This window comes from Geotrypetes seraphini, chromosome 7 (assembly GCF_902459505.1).
Source record: "Geotrypetes seraphini chromosome 7, aGeoSer1.1, whole genome shotgun sequence".
Classification (NCBI taxonomy): Eukaryota; Metazoa; Chordata; class Amphibia; order Gymnophiona; family Dermophiidae; genus Geotrypetes; species Geotrypetes seraphini.
The window spans coordinates 45,786,523-45,799,907 of record NC_047090.1 but is presented as its reverse complement, the minus strand read 5'-3'; the positions used below and the strand labels follow the sequence as shown (position 1 = coordinate 45,799,907).

At 40.6% G+C, this 13,385-nt stretch overlaps 1 protein-coding gene across 7 annotated transcripts in view; it reads left to right on the top strand.

Annotated features, from left to right (window-relative positions):
• The window catches only part of CACNA2D4 (calcium voltage-gated channel auxiliary subunit alpha2delta 4), a 577,533-nt gene extending 573,078 nt beyond the window's left edge, over positions 1 to 4,455 (top strand). For all 7 annotated transcript variants that reach the window (XM_033951433.1, XM_033951432.1, XM_033951431.1 and 4 more), the window contains one exon: positions 2,905 to 4,455. In XM_033951433.1, the coding sequence (XP_033807324.1) occupies positions 2,905 to 3,000 (96 nt within the window). In that variant the 3' untranslated portion in view covers positions 3,001 to 4,455. The remainder of the gene's footprint in view (positions 1 to 2,904) is intronic.
• Positions 4,456 to 13,385: the final 8,930 nt, after the last annotated feature.

Genomic DNA, 13,385 nt, shown 5'->3' with positions numbered 1-13,385 from the left:
CAAAAAAAAAATATTTTTGGATTAAAAACAGATTTTTTTTCAATAGATATCTGGTATAGCCATGGGTGCCACTATGGCATCCTCTGTAGCCAATCTTTATATACAAAGATTTGAGGAGAAATGGGTTAGGAACAACCCCTTTGTTGAACTCATGTCTACATGGCTGCGCTTCATTGACGATATTTTTGTCATCTGGACGGGATCTCAAGAAACTCTAGAATCATTTCATGCATGGCTCAACTCAAGATACCCTAAAATAGAATTTAGTATTTCGAGCAATCCACACCAAATTTCTTTTTTAGACATACTGATAACCAAATATGTGGAAACTTTTGAAATTACAGTGTTTAGAAAATCCATAGACAGAAACACATTTCTGGCTTTTTCAAGAAATTACCCTTTACCACTGAAGCACACCCTACCGGTGTCCCAATTTTTTTCTATATAAGAGACAGAGTGAACATCTTTATTCATGTTTAAAAGAAAGGGGTTACCCTCCTAAGATCCTCATAAATGTTTGGCCTGTGAGATTACCTGCGACTGCCTGCTATGAATGGATATATACTGATGTGAAAGTGTACCTAGCACGCTTTATGGTGGAAGAGTGTTATTGTGATAGGCTAGTATTCTAAACATTTATATGTGTAGTGGATATGTAAACATTGCCCTTAACATGATTCACCTGAATTACTTTGGCACCCACTAAAGGATGCTCAATACACACCTGGCTAGACCCTTCTTGCATAGAGTGATGGGAGAAAACTAGTTTTACCGTTGACAAAAAGATTACAATTTATTATGGCCATGCCAAATTTTTTAAAAGCCTCCTGGTGGGAATCCCTGTGTTATACTTATAAAATGGAACGTTGCATGGCCATACAACAGGGACGTTTTAAGAATTTTATGGATGTTTGGGAGCCATTTGCTAAATATTGTAAAGAGGAATAATTAATTTAATTTTATAGTCAAGTAAACATACACATCCTGGGGGGAGGGGAGGGAATAGAATTAGAATTGATTCAAGGATTTTATGAATAATTTCATGAAGGTTTTATTATATTTGTTTATTAGCTGGGAGGTTGGGAGAAATTTCATTATGCCGTAGTATTTGTAAGTTTTGTTGCGCTTATTATGTAATTGCAAATATGTAAATCATTTATTGCGCATTTGTAGTTTGAAAAATCAATAAAGAATTTTTTTTTTTAAAAAAGCCTCTTTCCCTAAGTTCACCCTTCATATGCCTATGTTGTATTTCCACTTTACATGTGTAACTATGACACCTACAGAATGTTTTTTTGTAAAGTTCAGCAGAAGAGGAATGATTATGGTGGAGGAACACAATACACTGAAAACCACCGTCTCCTTAAAAAGAAGGAATCTAAATGGAAAATGAGGATCACAAGGATTTTGTTATACCTTTCGCCTGCTGTTGCTTTGAGTACAGCCCCTCTCTCTCAGTCCTTCTAATAGTGCACCAGGAGAAGGTGGCTTCCTGCAATAAGAGTTTGGCCTTGTAACATGGTGAAAGAAATACAGGTGTAAGCTGGGGGGAATGTTTCTACTGCATACAGTCTTTCCTTGTAAACTACAACAGTCTTGCATCAGGGGCATTTATCAAATTCACCAAGCAATTGTTAGATACAGGCTGTGTGAGAGAAAATATCAATTCAAACCCCAAAATACTCTCTGCACTTTTTAATTCTTTATAATTCTTTCAAATATGGTCTAAAATGTGATAGGATGGTTGTAGGCTGAAGTTGAATAGCTGGCAGCAACTTGGGATCTGAGGTTTCTCCTCTTATACTGTATATTAAAGCTCCAAAATAGTGAGACTCTACCAGAAATGAGTAACCGCCCTATCATGTTGACATTTTAGCCCACATTTGAAAGAATTATAAAGAATTTAAAAGTGCAGCGAGTATTTTGGGTTTTGCATTTAGTAAATTCCTCACTGCCCCAAAATAGTGCTACTATTTGGTTTTTGTCAGGCACTAGTGACCTGGATTGGCCATCGTGAAGTCAGGCTACTGGGCGATGGACCATTGATCTGATCCAGTAAGGCTATTCTTATGTATGTCTGGTAGCGCTCTTGAAATAATTAAGAGTAGTATTAGTGTGCCATTTCCAAGAGATCATTCTCAAATGCTTCTTTCCTACAGACATAAAAATATAAACAGCTCTGATAAGAGTAGGTTCTCCATAGCCAACTAAACAAAAAGAAGGACTCAAAAGTCAAGTACCAAAAAAAAAAAAAGCACGTTTTCAATACAATAAAACAAAGTATGTGGGCCTCAGAAATGGGTGTGGAAAACAATTTTTATTGAAAGACCCAAAACAGACTATGGGCTCCTTTTATTAAGCCGCGCTAGAGGGGTTAACGTGCGTGACTCTTCATCACGTGTTAACCCTCGCGCTGGTCTAAAAACTACCGCCTGCTCAAGAGGAGGCGGTAGCGGCTAGCACGGCCGGCGGTTTAGCGCGCCTTTGTAAAAGGAGCCCTATGTCTGCTTCAGGGGTCAGCTGTAAATACAATCCAAGGAGTGTCAGTAAGTTACAGTCCAAGGTAAATCCACCGCAAGAACATTGCTGTAACTCAAAATAGCTCCGATCGGCACTGTGCTAGTATCTGAACACAGAACAGAAGTATAATTATAGGCAACCCCTGATGGAGGCATCTACCAAAATGTGGTCTGTGTTGGTTTTTACAATAAAGATTGCTTTCCATACCCATTTCTGATGTCCATGTGGTTTGATCGCCAAAGGAAGTCTGACAGTCGACTTTATTGTATTGGAACAAATCTTCTCTTATTGAAATCAAGCCATCATTTACGTTTTGCTTTAGATTCAGAAATAACTAGTTGTTCTTTTATTCTCTCCCACTCCCTTTTCCATATTGTGTCCTAGGAAAATGCACAGGACTGTGGCGGAGTGATCGGGATCGCTGCATCCTTACCATTGTTAATTCTGTCAGTGGGAGCATCGGCTGTTTTCATGCGATGACCTAGCCTGAGGCCTTTACAGGAAGGCATGAAAAAGTTCAGTGCTTGAATCCATATTTCCAGCAGATTCAACCAAGAAGTGATTTGTGCAAGAAGAACTTCCACCTCAGTGTTTGCTCTTTGATTAGCCCTCAGATTACTAGCTAAAAAATTAAGGCCTATTTGTTCACAGTCTTGTTCTTCCCTTATCTGTGCTCTTCTAACTTTTCACCTCTTCAAATGTTTTTATTCAGTGTCTGCCTTTTCCATGTATTTCTCATCCCCTTACCCATGTCTGTCTTTTCTTATCATCTCCTGTATTTGGTTACATCCCCAAATCTTTTCTTTTTAAAGATTGATTAAAAAAACCAACCCAAAACAAACTGCTCTGGCACCTAGTTTGTCATGAAGATTACCCTTGGAGCACAGAGGTGGGTGTTGTAGCAATAAACCTGGGTGTTGGTTTGCTCAAACATTGGACATTTCTTGGAAGTGGAGCAGTCAGAAGCACAACATCCATCACTAGCTCAGACTGAGCAGATCTTTGTATTATATAGGGCAAGTTGTATGTACAGGTTATTTCCAAGTGAACCAGTTATTTGGATTAAGCAGCCCTCACACTAATAGGGGATAGAATTGCTCATTCTACAATAATAATAATTTTATTTTTCTATACCGCCATAGTCAGACGACTTCTAGGCGGTTCAACATCAAAAGAAGGCTGGACATTCAGTGAATTACCAATGCATGAGGGGGAGTTACAGGAGAAGGGTTGTAGAAAAGGGAAGTGTAAGGGGGTGAAAGAAGGAGGGTAAGTGAGAGGGGAAGGAATTGCAAAACAATATAGGGGAAGGAATTGCAAAACAATATAGATGTGAGAGGTTTGGAGACTCGGGGAATAAAACACAACCACCACAAGTTGGGTTTCTCTCTGAGAAAGTGTTGACAACAGATACCATGCTAGATGTGAGGAGTTTTGCTACTGGTTGTAACCATAGCAGTTTTGTAAAGTTCCACTTCCTCTTTGCTCCTTGAAATCATTTTGGCCAAAACTCTACAAAGATAACCACACCCAAGGAGATGAAGAGCAGTGCATCCCTCTCCTAACTAAGTTGCTCGAGACCATCATATCGACCCAACTCTCATCCTATTTAGAGAAATTCTCCATTCGCCTACCTTACCAATATGGCTTTCGCCCCAATTTCAGCACCGAATCCCTACTGACCTCCCTAATCTCCAAGGTTCAACAACACTTCCGCAACAAGTTCGCTGTCCTCCTGCAATTAGATCTTTCTGCCGCTTTCGACGTTGTTCACCATGATATTCTAATCTACCAATTCTCCGAGATTGGCATCATCTCTACAGTCCTTGATTGGTTCTCAAAATTCCTCCGCTCCCGATCCTACATTGTCAATAGGAATGGCACCTCATCCTCCCCCTGGATACCAATCTGTGGAGTCCCGCAAGGATCACCTTTATCTCCTATCCTTTTCAACATTTATATGACCTCTCTAAAACTCCTCATTTATCCCCCCCTTGAAACAATATACACCTATGCTGATGACATCCTCATCCTTCTCGAGACCGACTCGAACCTCACTAATCTCTCAGCGAACATATCCTCTTGTATCTTGAACCTCCAATCCTGGGCCCACACCGTCCAAATGAAATTGAATGAATCCAAGACAAAACTACTCTGGCTTGGCCCAAATTTAGCTCAGCTACCCACCTCAATCCCACTGCCCTCTGGCTCCATTCTGCAGCTCGAATTCTCCAGCAAGGTCCTGGGCGTCATCATTGACTCTACATTGTCCTTCAATGACCACCTCAACTCCCTGGTAAAAAAATGCTACTTCAGCCTACACATGCTGAGGAAAGTAAGATCCTGCTTCCACCAAAAACATTTTGCCGTTCTCGTCCAATCCATCATCCTCTCCAGACTGGACTACTGCAATTCTATCTTCATAAGCCTAACAAAGAAAAACCTTCAGACTTCAACGGATCCAAAATGCCGCAGCCAAGCTTATCTTTGCAAAAAGTAAATTCGATCACGTCTCACCGCTCCTTTCCAAGCTTCATTGGCTCCCGATAATTTCCAGAGTTCACTTCAAATGCATCTGCCTAACTTTCAAGATCCTCCACAGCATCCTTCCTCCTTTAATTCCACTTTCTTGGAATTCCTCAAATCTTAATGCCACCAGATCTACCCAAAAATTGAAATTATCCTTCCCCTCATTAAAAGGCATTTCCCACCCAGGAAAACTGGGGACTTCCCTCTCCTTCAGATTCATCGAGCTCTGGAACAACCTTACCTCCCCTCTTCTAAACCTGAGTGCTCTTCAACCCTTCCGTAAACATCTGAAAACCTGGCTCTTCTCCAAAACCTAACACTCCCCCCTCTTCTGACATCCTAGCCCTCTAACATTCTTCTCCCCTCTGATCTTCATCTAGCCCTTCCATGGAGTTCCTTCTCATTACAATTCCTGCAAACCGTGCCGAGCTCCACAACTATGGAGATGGTGCGGTATACAAACCCAAGGTTTAGTTTAGTTTAGTTTAGATCTTATATCAGGTTTTCCCAAAAGAAGAACAACGAGAACCATGAGGTGTGGAGTCATAGAGTTCTGCTCTCTATCAGATGGGCTGTGAGTAAAGTGTATCCCCTCAATAGTAGACACCAACATGAGTAATACAATTTATTTTTAACTTTATAACAGGCCAGATGTTGCTTTTCCTATCCAGTACCAGAGGGACTGTGAGTAAGGAGTATCCCCTCAACAAAAGGCTCCAACACAAGTACTACGATTATTTTTCAATTTTACTTTACACTAACTAGACCCTTCTTTTCCCATCCTTTTCAGTTTGTGTTTGTTTAGGGACAGCCCTACTAACACCGAAAGAGGATTCAAAATCCTAGGAACCTCTCCCTGGGGTGACCCACTGATGGTGTTCAGCTCACAAAAACCTCCATTTCAAATTGTCTTCAGTATACACAGAGTAATTAGCTTGAAATGGGGTGGGGATTGATAGCAAAAGTGATGCAATACAAAATTGTTTAACCATTGAGAATGTACTGCAATGAAGATTGGGGGGGGGGAGTAAAACTTTTTCCCTACAGCTGCAAAAGAAATAAAATTGTTATTGCCTCTTTTCAACATGTGTACGTGAAGTTTTCAGAATGCTTTGTACCAGAGCACTTGGAGAAGCTTAGCAAAAAAACAGAAAAAGTGTCTGGGAAAATAATGCAGATAGAATATCAGTAAATTTACAAGAAAACAGATGTACAGGGAAGTGAGTGGTGGGGGGGGGTATAGAGGAGAGCAGGTGCCTTGCACCTTCACTAAGACAAGGGTCACAAGGCAAGAGTGGCCACAGGCAAAATTGCACTAGGCCAGGGGTATCCAATGTCGGTCCTTGAGGGCCAAAATCCAGTCGGGTTTTCAGGATTTCCCCAATGAATATGCATTGAAAGCAGTGCATGCAAATAGATCTCATGCATATTCATTGGGGAAATCCTGAAAACCCGACTGGATTGCGGCCCTCGAGGACCGACATTGGACACCCCTGCACTAGGCGCACTGCTTAGTATTGAGATCAGCCCTACATGTAAAGTACTTTCAGGAAACACTAAAAACACAAAAATCTTGTTGCAAAACTCTTGTTGCAAAACTCCCAAAACACTGCTTTATTTGTCAGAATGTGCCTATGCACTATGCAGAATTATAGTTCAGCAAAACTCCAAGGCAAATTCTTGTGCAGCATTCAGGATTTTCACCCACAGTTCATTGGCAAAAACAGTTACCTTTAACCACAAGCAGTTCATTTCAGTTTGGCTGGGTAGAGCACTGCCCCAGTCCTGGATTTCCAAAAACCCACTCATCAATTTCCTTAGCGTGCCCAGAGCAAGATACAGGTAAGTATAATTTACAGTCTTCAAAAATCCAGAAATCCAAAACAAAATCACAGAAGCCTCCAGCTGCAAAAACAGTGCTGGAACCAGGAGAATTGCCCAAGTTTGCCTTTTAAAAGCTCATCAAATAGCTTCCACAATTACCACCCAGATCATGGCAAATCTCAGCTTCCTAACAAACTCTAATTTCAAAGCAAAAGTATAAACATTTGTAACCAAGAAACTGCAATGCATAACAGGGGAAAAAAACCCCTAAAACACAGTCCTTTTCTTTTCTTCAGGACACACACTGGTGACCCCTCCCCCACCCACCTACAAAGGCCAATAATATTGTGGGTTCTAACACTTCTTTACATCAGCCAGCATTGAAAAGTTGTTATTAGCAACAGAAACAGTCCTGCTCAGTTAGCCATCAAAATGAAACTCAAAAAGAAAACTGTAGCCAGGAAGTATTTCCTTCTAATGTTCAAAAACAGAAAAACAAAAACATAGCACTGCTTTTAGTAGGGCTTGGCAGCCAAACTCACGTCCATTGGTTCCAACTCATAAATCCGCTCCTCTTGCATTTCCAGTGGCTCCTCCTGGAACTGGCCTGCAAGCTCTGGAGTGGAAACTGCTTCATCCATCTCCATAGGGTCTAGGCCATTACCCTGACCTAGACTGGGTAGACCTTTTCTCTAGGGCAGGGATCTCAAAGTCCCTCCTTGAGGGCCACAATCCAGTTGGGGGGTTTCAGGATTTCCCCAATGAATATGCATTGAAAGCAGTGCATGCATATAGATCTCATGCATATTCATTGGGGAAATCTTGAAAACCCGACTGGATTGCGGCCCTCAAGGAGGGACTTTGAGACCCCTGCTCTAGGGAGAGTTTTTTCCCTCTTCCCTAACCTCTCTGAGCAGAGAAATCAGCAGGCTTTTCAGTGTATGAGCTACGCCCTGACTTAGATGAGCCTGCTCTTACCTGTGGCTCTCTTAGGCTCCCCTGGTGTATATCATGGAAAGTGCAGGGGTTCCTACAAGCAGGACCCAACTTAAATCTCATGTTTATGGGTCTGCTTGGTGGTGTTTTGTTACTGGGAAGGGTTTCCATTTCTTTGCATTGAGGATCTGAGAGGTTTTCTGCCCATGCTTCCTCAGCATATTCAGTGTGTCTTGTATGAGGTTGAGGTCTGATCTTGGGAATTACATTTTTGGGCTTGATCCTACCCTTTTTACAAGGACCAAGACAGGCACAGAGTCTGACTGGTCACACTATGCCACTGGAACAGAGCATGGGTAGGATTCCCATTTACACACAGGACTAGACTCTATTCATGTATTTATTTTATGTTTAAGGTTGAAACCAAACTAATACTGATCAAGAAGACCCTTATCATCAATGAATTTCTATAGCTGATATAATTCCAACTTCTCTAGTAACTTTGGTCAGAAAAGTCAAAGAAGGGATAGGTCGAAAAATTATCAACAACCAAAGAGCCTAAATTTAGATTTTTCTAAAGAGGCCAAACAGCTTGTTTCAAGACAAAAGGTACAAATCCTTCATAAAAAGAATTATTCACAATTAAGGGAACAACAGGGGCAATATCAAACATTTTATTACAGAAATTGAACAAATGTTTAAAGGACGAGAAGAATTATTTAAAGAACAAATGGCTTCTAAAGTCTGGTCCACAGAAACAGGTTCAAGGGCATCAAGAGATGAATCAACAATTGGAAAAGAAATTATATCCAAATCCTGAACAATTATTGCAATTTGAGTTTGAAACCTATCAGCAAATTGTCGAGAAGTTGGCAATTTCTCAGAAACCAAAGAATCAGAAACTATTTAGGAACGACAGAAACCTGCTTCTTAGATTTACCTGAATCTGTAAATGGCACTCAAATTTGAGCACCAAAAATAATGAGTGCTATTCTATAAATGACAGTCAAGTTGGATACTGTTTATAGTATAGCACATAGGACCAGGATCTGGGCCCAGCCTTGAGCACAAGGATTTACACCAACTGAAACCTAGTGTGAATACTCACACACACATTAGGTACAAATACCAAGAATCCTATAAAAGTGTGTGCATCTTTAGTGAACACTCCTGAACCACCCATATGCCTCCCAGGCAGTAAAAGGGGGGGAGCAGTCTACCCTGGGTGCCGTCACCCATCCTCCTTGCCCCCTCCACTGCCGTGCATGCATTCCACTTCCCCCATACCTCTATAACATTCCTGGTATGAGCAGTAACCCCCAACCTGCCATCGCACCAGCGCTGGCTATCCCTCTGATGTCATTTCGTGAACTTGCATTTAGGAAGTGACATCCGAAGAAGAGCAGACTCTGGTGCGACGGCAGGTTGGAGATTACTGCTTGCGCCATGAATGTTACAGAGGTACGAGGGAAGGGAAGCAGTACGCACATGGCAGAAGGGGGCGAGGAAGGAGCGCATGGAGGTGGGTTGGGCAGAGAAGAGGGCGGGAGGGCACCACCATCCTATAGCTCTCACTCTCGCTACGCCACTGCTCCAAGAGCCATGCCCCCTTTTCAATTGCATGCTGATACCGTGCAGGAAGATAGAAGGAAGACTCACCGGATCACAGGCAAAACAGATCTAAAGGGACACAAGAGGGAAGGAAATGCAAGAAAGGAACAGGCCGCAAACTCGTATATGTACACGAGTGCCAGGAATAAGATAGGTGAATTAGAAGCTATGGCACAAGAAGATAATGTGGACACCATCGGCATCACGGAAACATGGCGGACTGAGGAAAGCGGGATGTAAATGTGGTAGTGAATACTATGGCTTCCCCATACCTTGATAAAGAAATAACAAAACGCGTTGCTTAAAAGGGGATGACTGAAAAAGCTAAGTCATATTCTGACCTATTCAACTATTTAATATTTAAGACATGAATTACAACGATACCAAAAAATATTTTTAAGCTATTTCGTTTGTGCTTTATTGGGAGAAATGAGGAACTGCACCCTTTTGAGTTATGGTACTCTGAGAGTTATCTGATATCCCATAAGTATAAAATACAGCTGCAAAAATAACCTTAAAGAAATCTAAATTTGATATCATAACATTGCTATTGAAGATCCTGCACTGCCTGCCCATGGAATTCAAGATTTTAGGTTTGGGGTTTAAATTATTGTATGGTCAATGTCAATGAAGAAGGACCATTAGCAAAAAGAACTATCCACTTTGTTTGAACTTCCATCTGCAATGTTTACTCCACTTGTCTAAACACAAAATATGTTAGAGCTCTGCCTTTATTATTTATTTATTTAGATTTAACTGCCTTTTCATGAGAGATTCACCCAAAGCGGTTTACAATACATTGACTAGTAATCAGGCACTCTGAAATATTTGCAGCTATGTGCAATACTTTACCTTAACCCTTGAAGATGCGAATAAAATTATTGGCTACCTGTAACATTTTTCAGTTATTTGCTAATAGCGCTGCGATTTTAGCACTTCCACTAAATTAGGTGGGTTTGGTTTTGAGTTTGTTCTAACTCTATTTACTGTTGCCCATACTGTTCTTGGCTGAGATGATTAATAAGATTAGTTTATCTTTAATCCACACTCTATTCATAATGGTCTAGAACAGTGGTTCCCAACCGGGCCAATCGGATTTTCAGGATAGCCCTAATGAATATGCATGAAGCAGATTTGCATGCCTGTCACTTCCATTATATGCAAATTTCTCTCATGCATATTCATTAGGGCTAGTCTGAAAACCTGATTGGCCTGGTGGTCCTCCAGGACAGGGTTGGGACCCAGGGCTGCCCAAGTCCAGTCCTCGAGATCTACTGGCAGGGCAGGTTTTCAGGATATCCACAATGAATATGCATGAGAGAAATTTGCATATAATGGAAGTGACAGGCATGCAAATCTGCTTCATGCATATTCATTAGGGCTATACTGAAAATCCGATTGCCTAGTGGTCCTCCAGGACAGGGTTGGGAACCACTTGTCTAGAAGTCATACTCTAGCCCAGGGTTTGCCCCAAGCCCAGACCTAGAGATCTACTGGCAGGCCAGGTTTTCAGGATATCCACAATGAATATGCATGAGAGAGATTTGCCTGCACTGCCTTCTTGGTATGCAAATCTCTCTCATGCATATTCATTGTGGATATCCTGAAAACCTGGCCTGCCAGTAGATCTCGAGGACCGAACTTGGGCAGCCCTGCTAGCCTCTTTTTCTTCAAAATCATTTTGCACACTAACTTTAATCCAAGGTTTACAACTTGAAGATCTATAAAACAAAACCATAAAAAGATAGTTTTCTAAGATAAAGCAGGATGGGTGTTTTCCTAGCATTTAATGATGCCCTCATGTCTAACTTCTTGTCTGACTGGTAATGCAGGTTAGTGCAGCTATAACACCCTCTTTCTCATACGATTTACAAATTGATCAACTGGCTTTGCTATTGGGGAACACAATGTTTTCAAGAACTGAAATTTACTCAGCTCTGGTAAAAAAAAAAAAAAAAAGTAATTGTGGTTTCTAGATAAATATTCTTTACAGAGAACATTACATTTTAATTTCAAGAAGGTGCATCAATACTCTGTGGACAGGTGGGAGAACCACAGAGAGAATGACAAAACAGAAACTGGTGCTTAGAAGGTGATGCTTTAAATCATGGTGGTAAGGATAATTTGTGAGGTATTTTGTTTATTATAGGAAAACCCACATTTGCTATGGGGAGGGGTTATTTAGGTGTTTGAGTAATAACAAATCATCATTAAAAGATTCTGTGGTTAGTCAACATTCTCAATCAAGAAGGTAAATAGTGGGGTTCCCCAGGGGTATATGCTATGGCCCCTGCTTTTTAACATGTTTATCAGTGATCTAGAGATGGGAATAAGTAGAGAAGCCAGATTCAAATCCTTTGGGAAGCAGATATATTCTGAAATTGAGTGTAATTTGCCTTGATCTGGAATACTGCGTCCAATATTGGTCGCCGTACCTTAAGAAAGACATGGCGTTACTCGAGAGGGTTCAGAGGAGAGCGACACGTCTTATAAAAGGGAAGGAAAACCTCTCATACGCTGAGAGATTGGAGAAACTGGGTCTCTTTTCCCTGGAGAAGAGGAGACTTAGAGGGGATATGTCAGAGACTTATAAGATCATGAAGGGCATAGAGAGAGTAGAGAGGGACAGATTCTTCAAATTTTCGAATAATAAAATAACAAGAGGGCATTCAGAAAAGTTGAAAGGGGACAGATTCAAAACGAATGCTAGGAAGTTCTTCTTTACCCAACGTGTGGTGGACACCTGGAATGTGCTTCCAGAGGGCGTAATAGAGCAGAGTACGGTACTGGGGTTTAAGAAAGGATTGGACAATTTCCTGCTGGAAAAGGGGATAGAAGGGTATAAATAGAGGATTACTGCACAGGTCCTGGACCTGTTGGGCCGCCGCATGAGCGGACTTCTGGGCATGATGGACCTCAGGTCTGACCCAGCAGAGGCATTGCTTATGTTCTTATGTTCTTATTTTAAAAGGCATAAGCCAATTCCAAAATCCCATCCCTTTCTTTCTTTTTTTTTTTTTAATCTTTATTGATTTTCAAACTTTGACAGTGCAATACAATTAACTGAACATAAAATACTGCATAAAACACACTATTAACTACACAAATAATACATAAAACAATCATTCACCCATCCTCCTCCCAATTATTAACACAATAAGACATATGATGTGATTACAATATTATAATTAAGTAATTTAAATTCTCAAAATACATTTCCCTCCCCCCACCCACCCACCCTGGATGTGTAAGGAAATCTAAGAATAGGAGAGAGATATGACCCTTATTGCGAGGTAACAAATGCAGTCAATGGACTCCACACTTTATTAAATGAATTACTAGACCCCAAATGTTCCGTATTCATTCTCTCATATTTATATGTGGTACACACATTTGCCCACCAAAAAGTGTAATTAATTCTGTCATGGCTCTTCCAATTATGTGTGACCAGTTGAACAGCTATTCCCGTCATGATCAAGAAAAGGCGGCTTTTATATTTATCCAAAGTAGGCTTAACGTGTAATAACGTACCACAAATTACAGCTTCATAGGTTAAGGGAATAGATGACTCAAGAATGAGATTTATTTGTCCCCAAATTGACTTCCAGAAACTAAGTATCAATGGACAAAAATATAACATATGATCCAGAGTCCCTATATTAATGCCAGCATCTATTAGATTTAGAAGTCTATTTTTTGTAATCGAACTGGGGTCCAAAAAAATCCTATGCAATAAAAATAACCATGTTTGTCTCATAGATGCTGACGCTGTACATTTCAACCTCCAAGTCCAAATTCATGGCCAACGAGATACAGAAATATACTGTTTTATCTCAATGCTCCAAATATCTCTAAGACTATTTTTTTGGCTTCTTATTTAAAAATTCAGAAATTAATTTGTACTTAAATCAGTAAGAGACAATCTTAATCTATTTACAACCACGTATAATAAAATTGCATAAGAA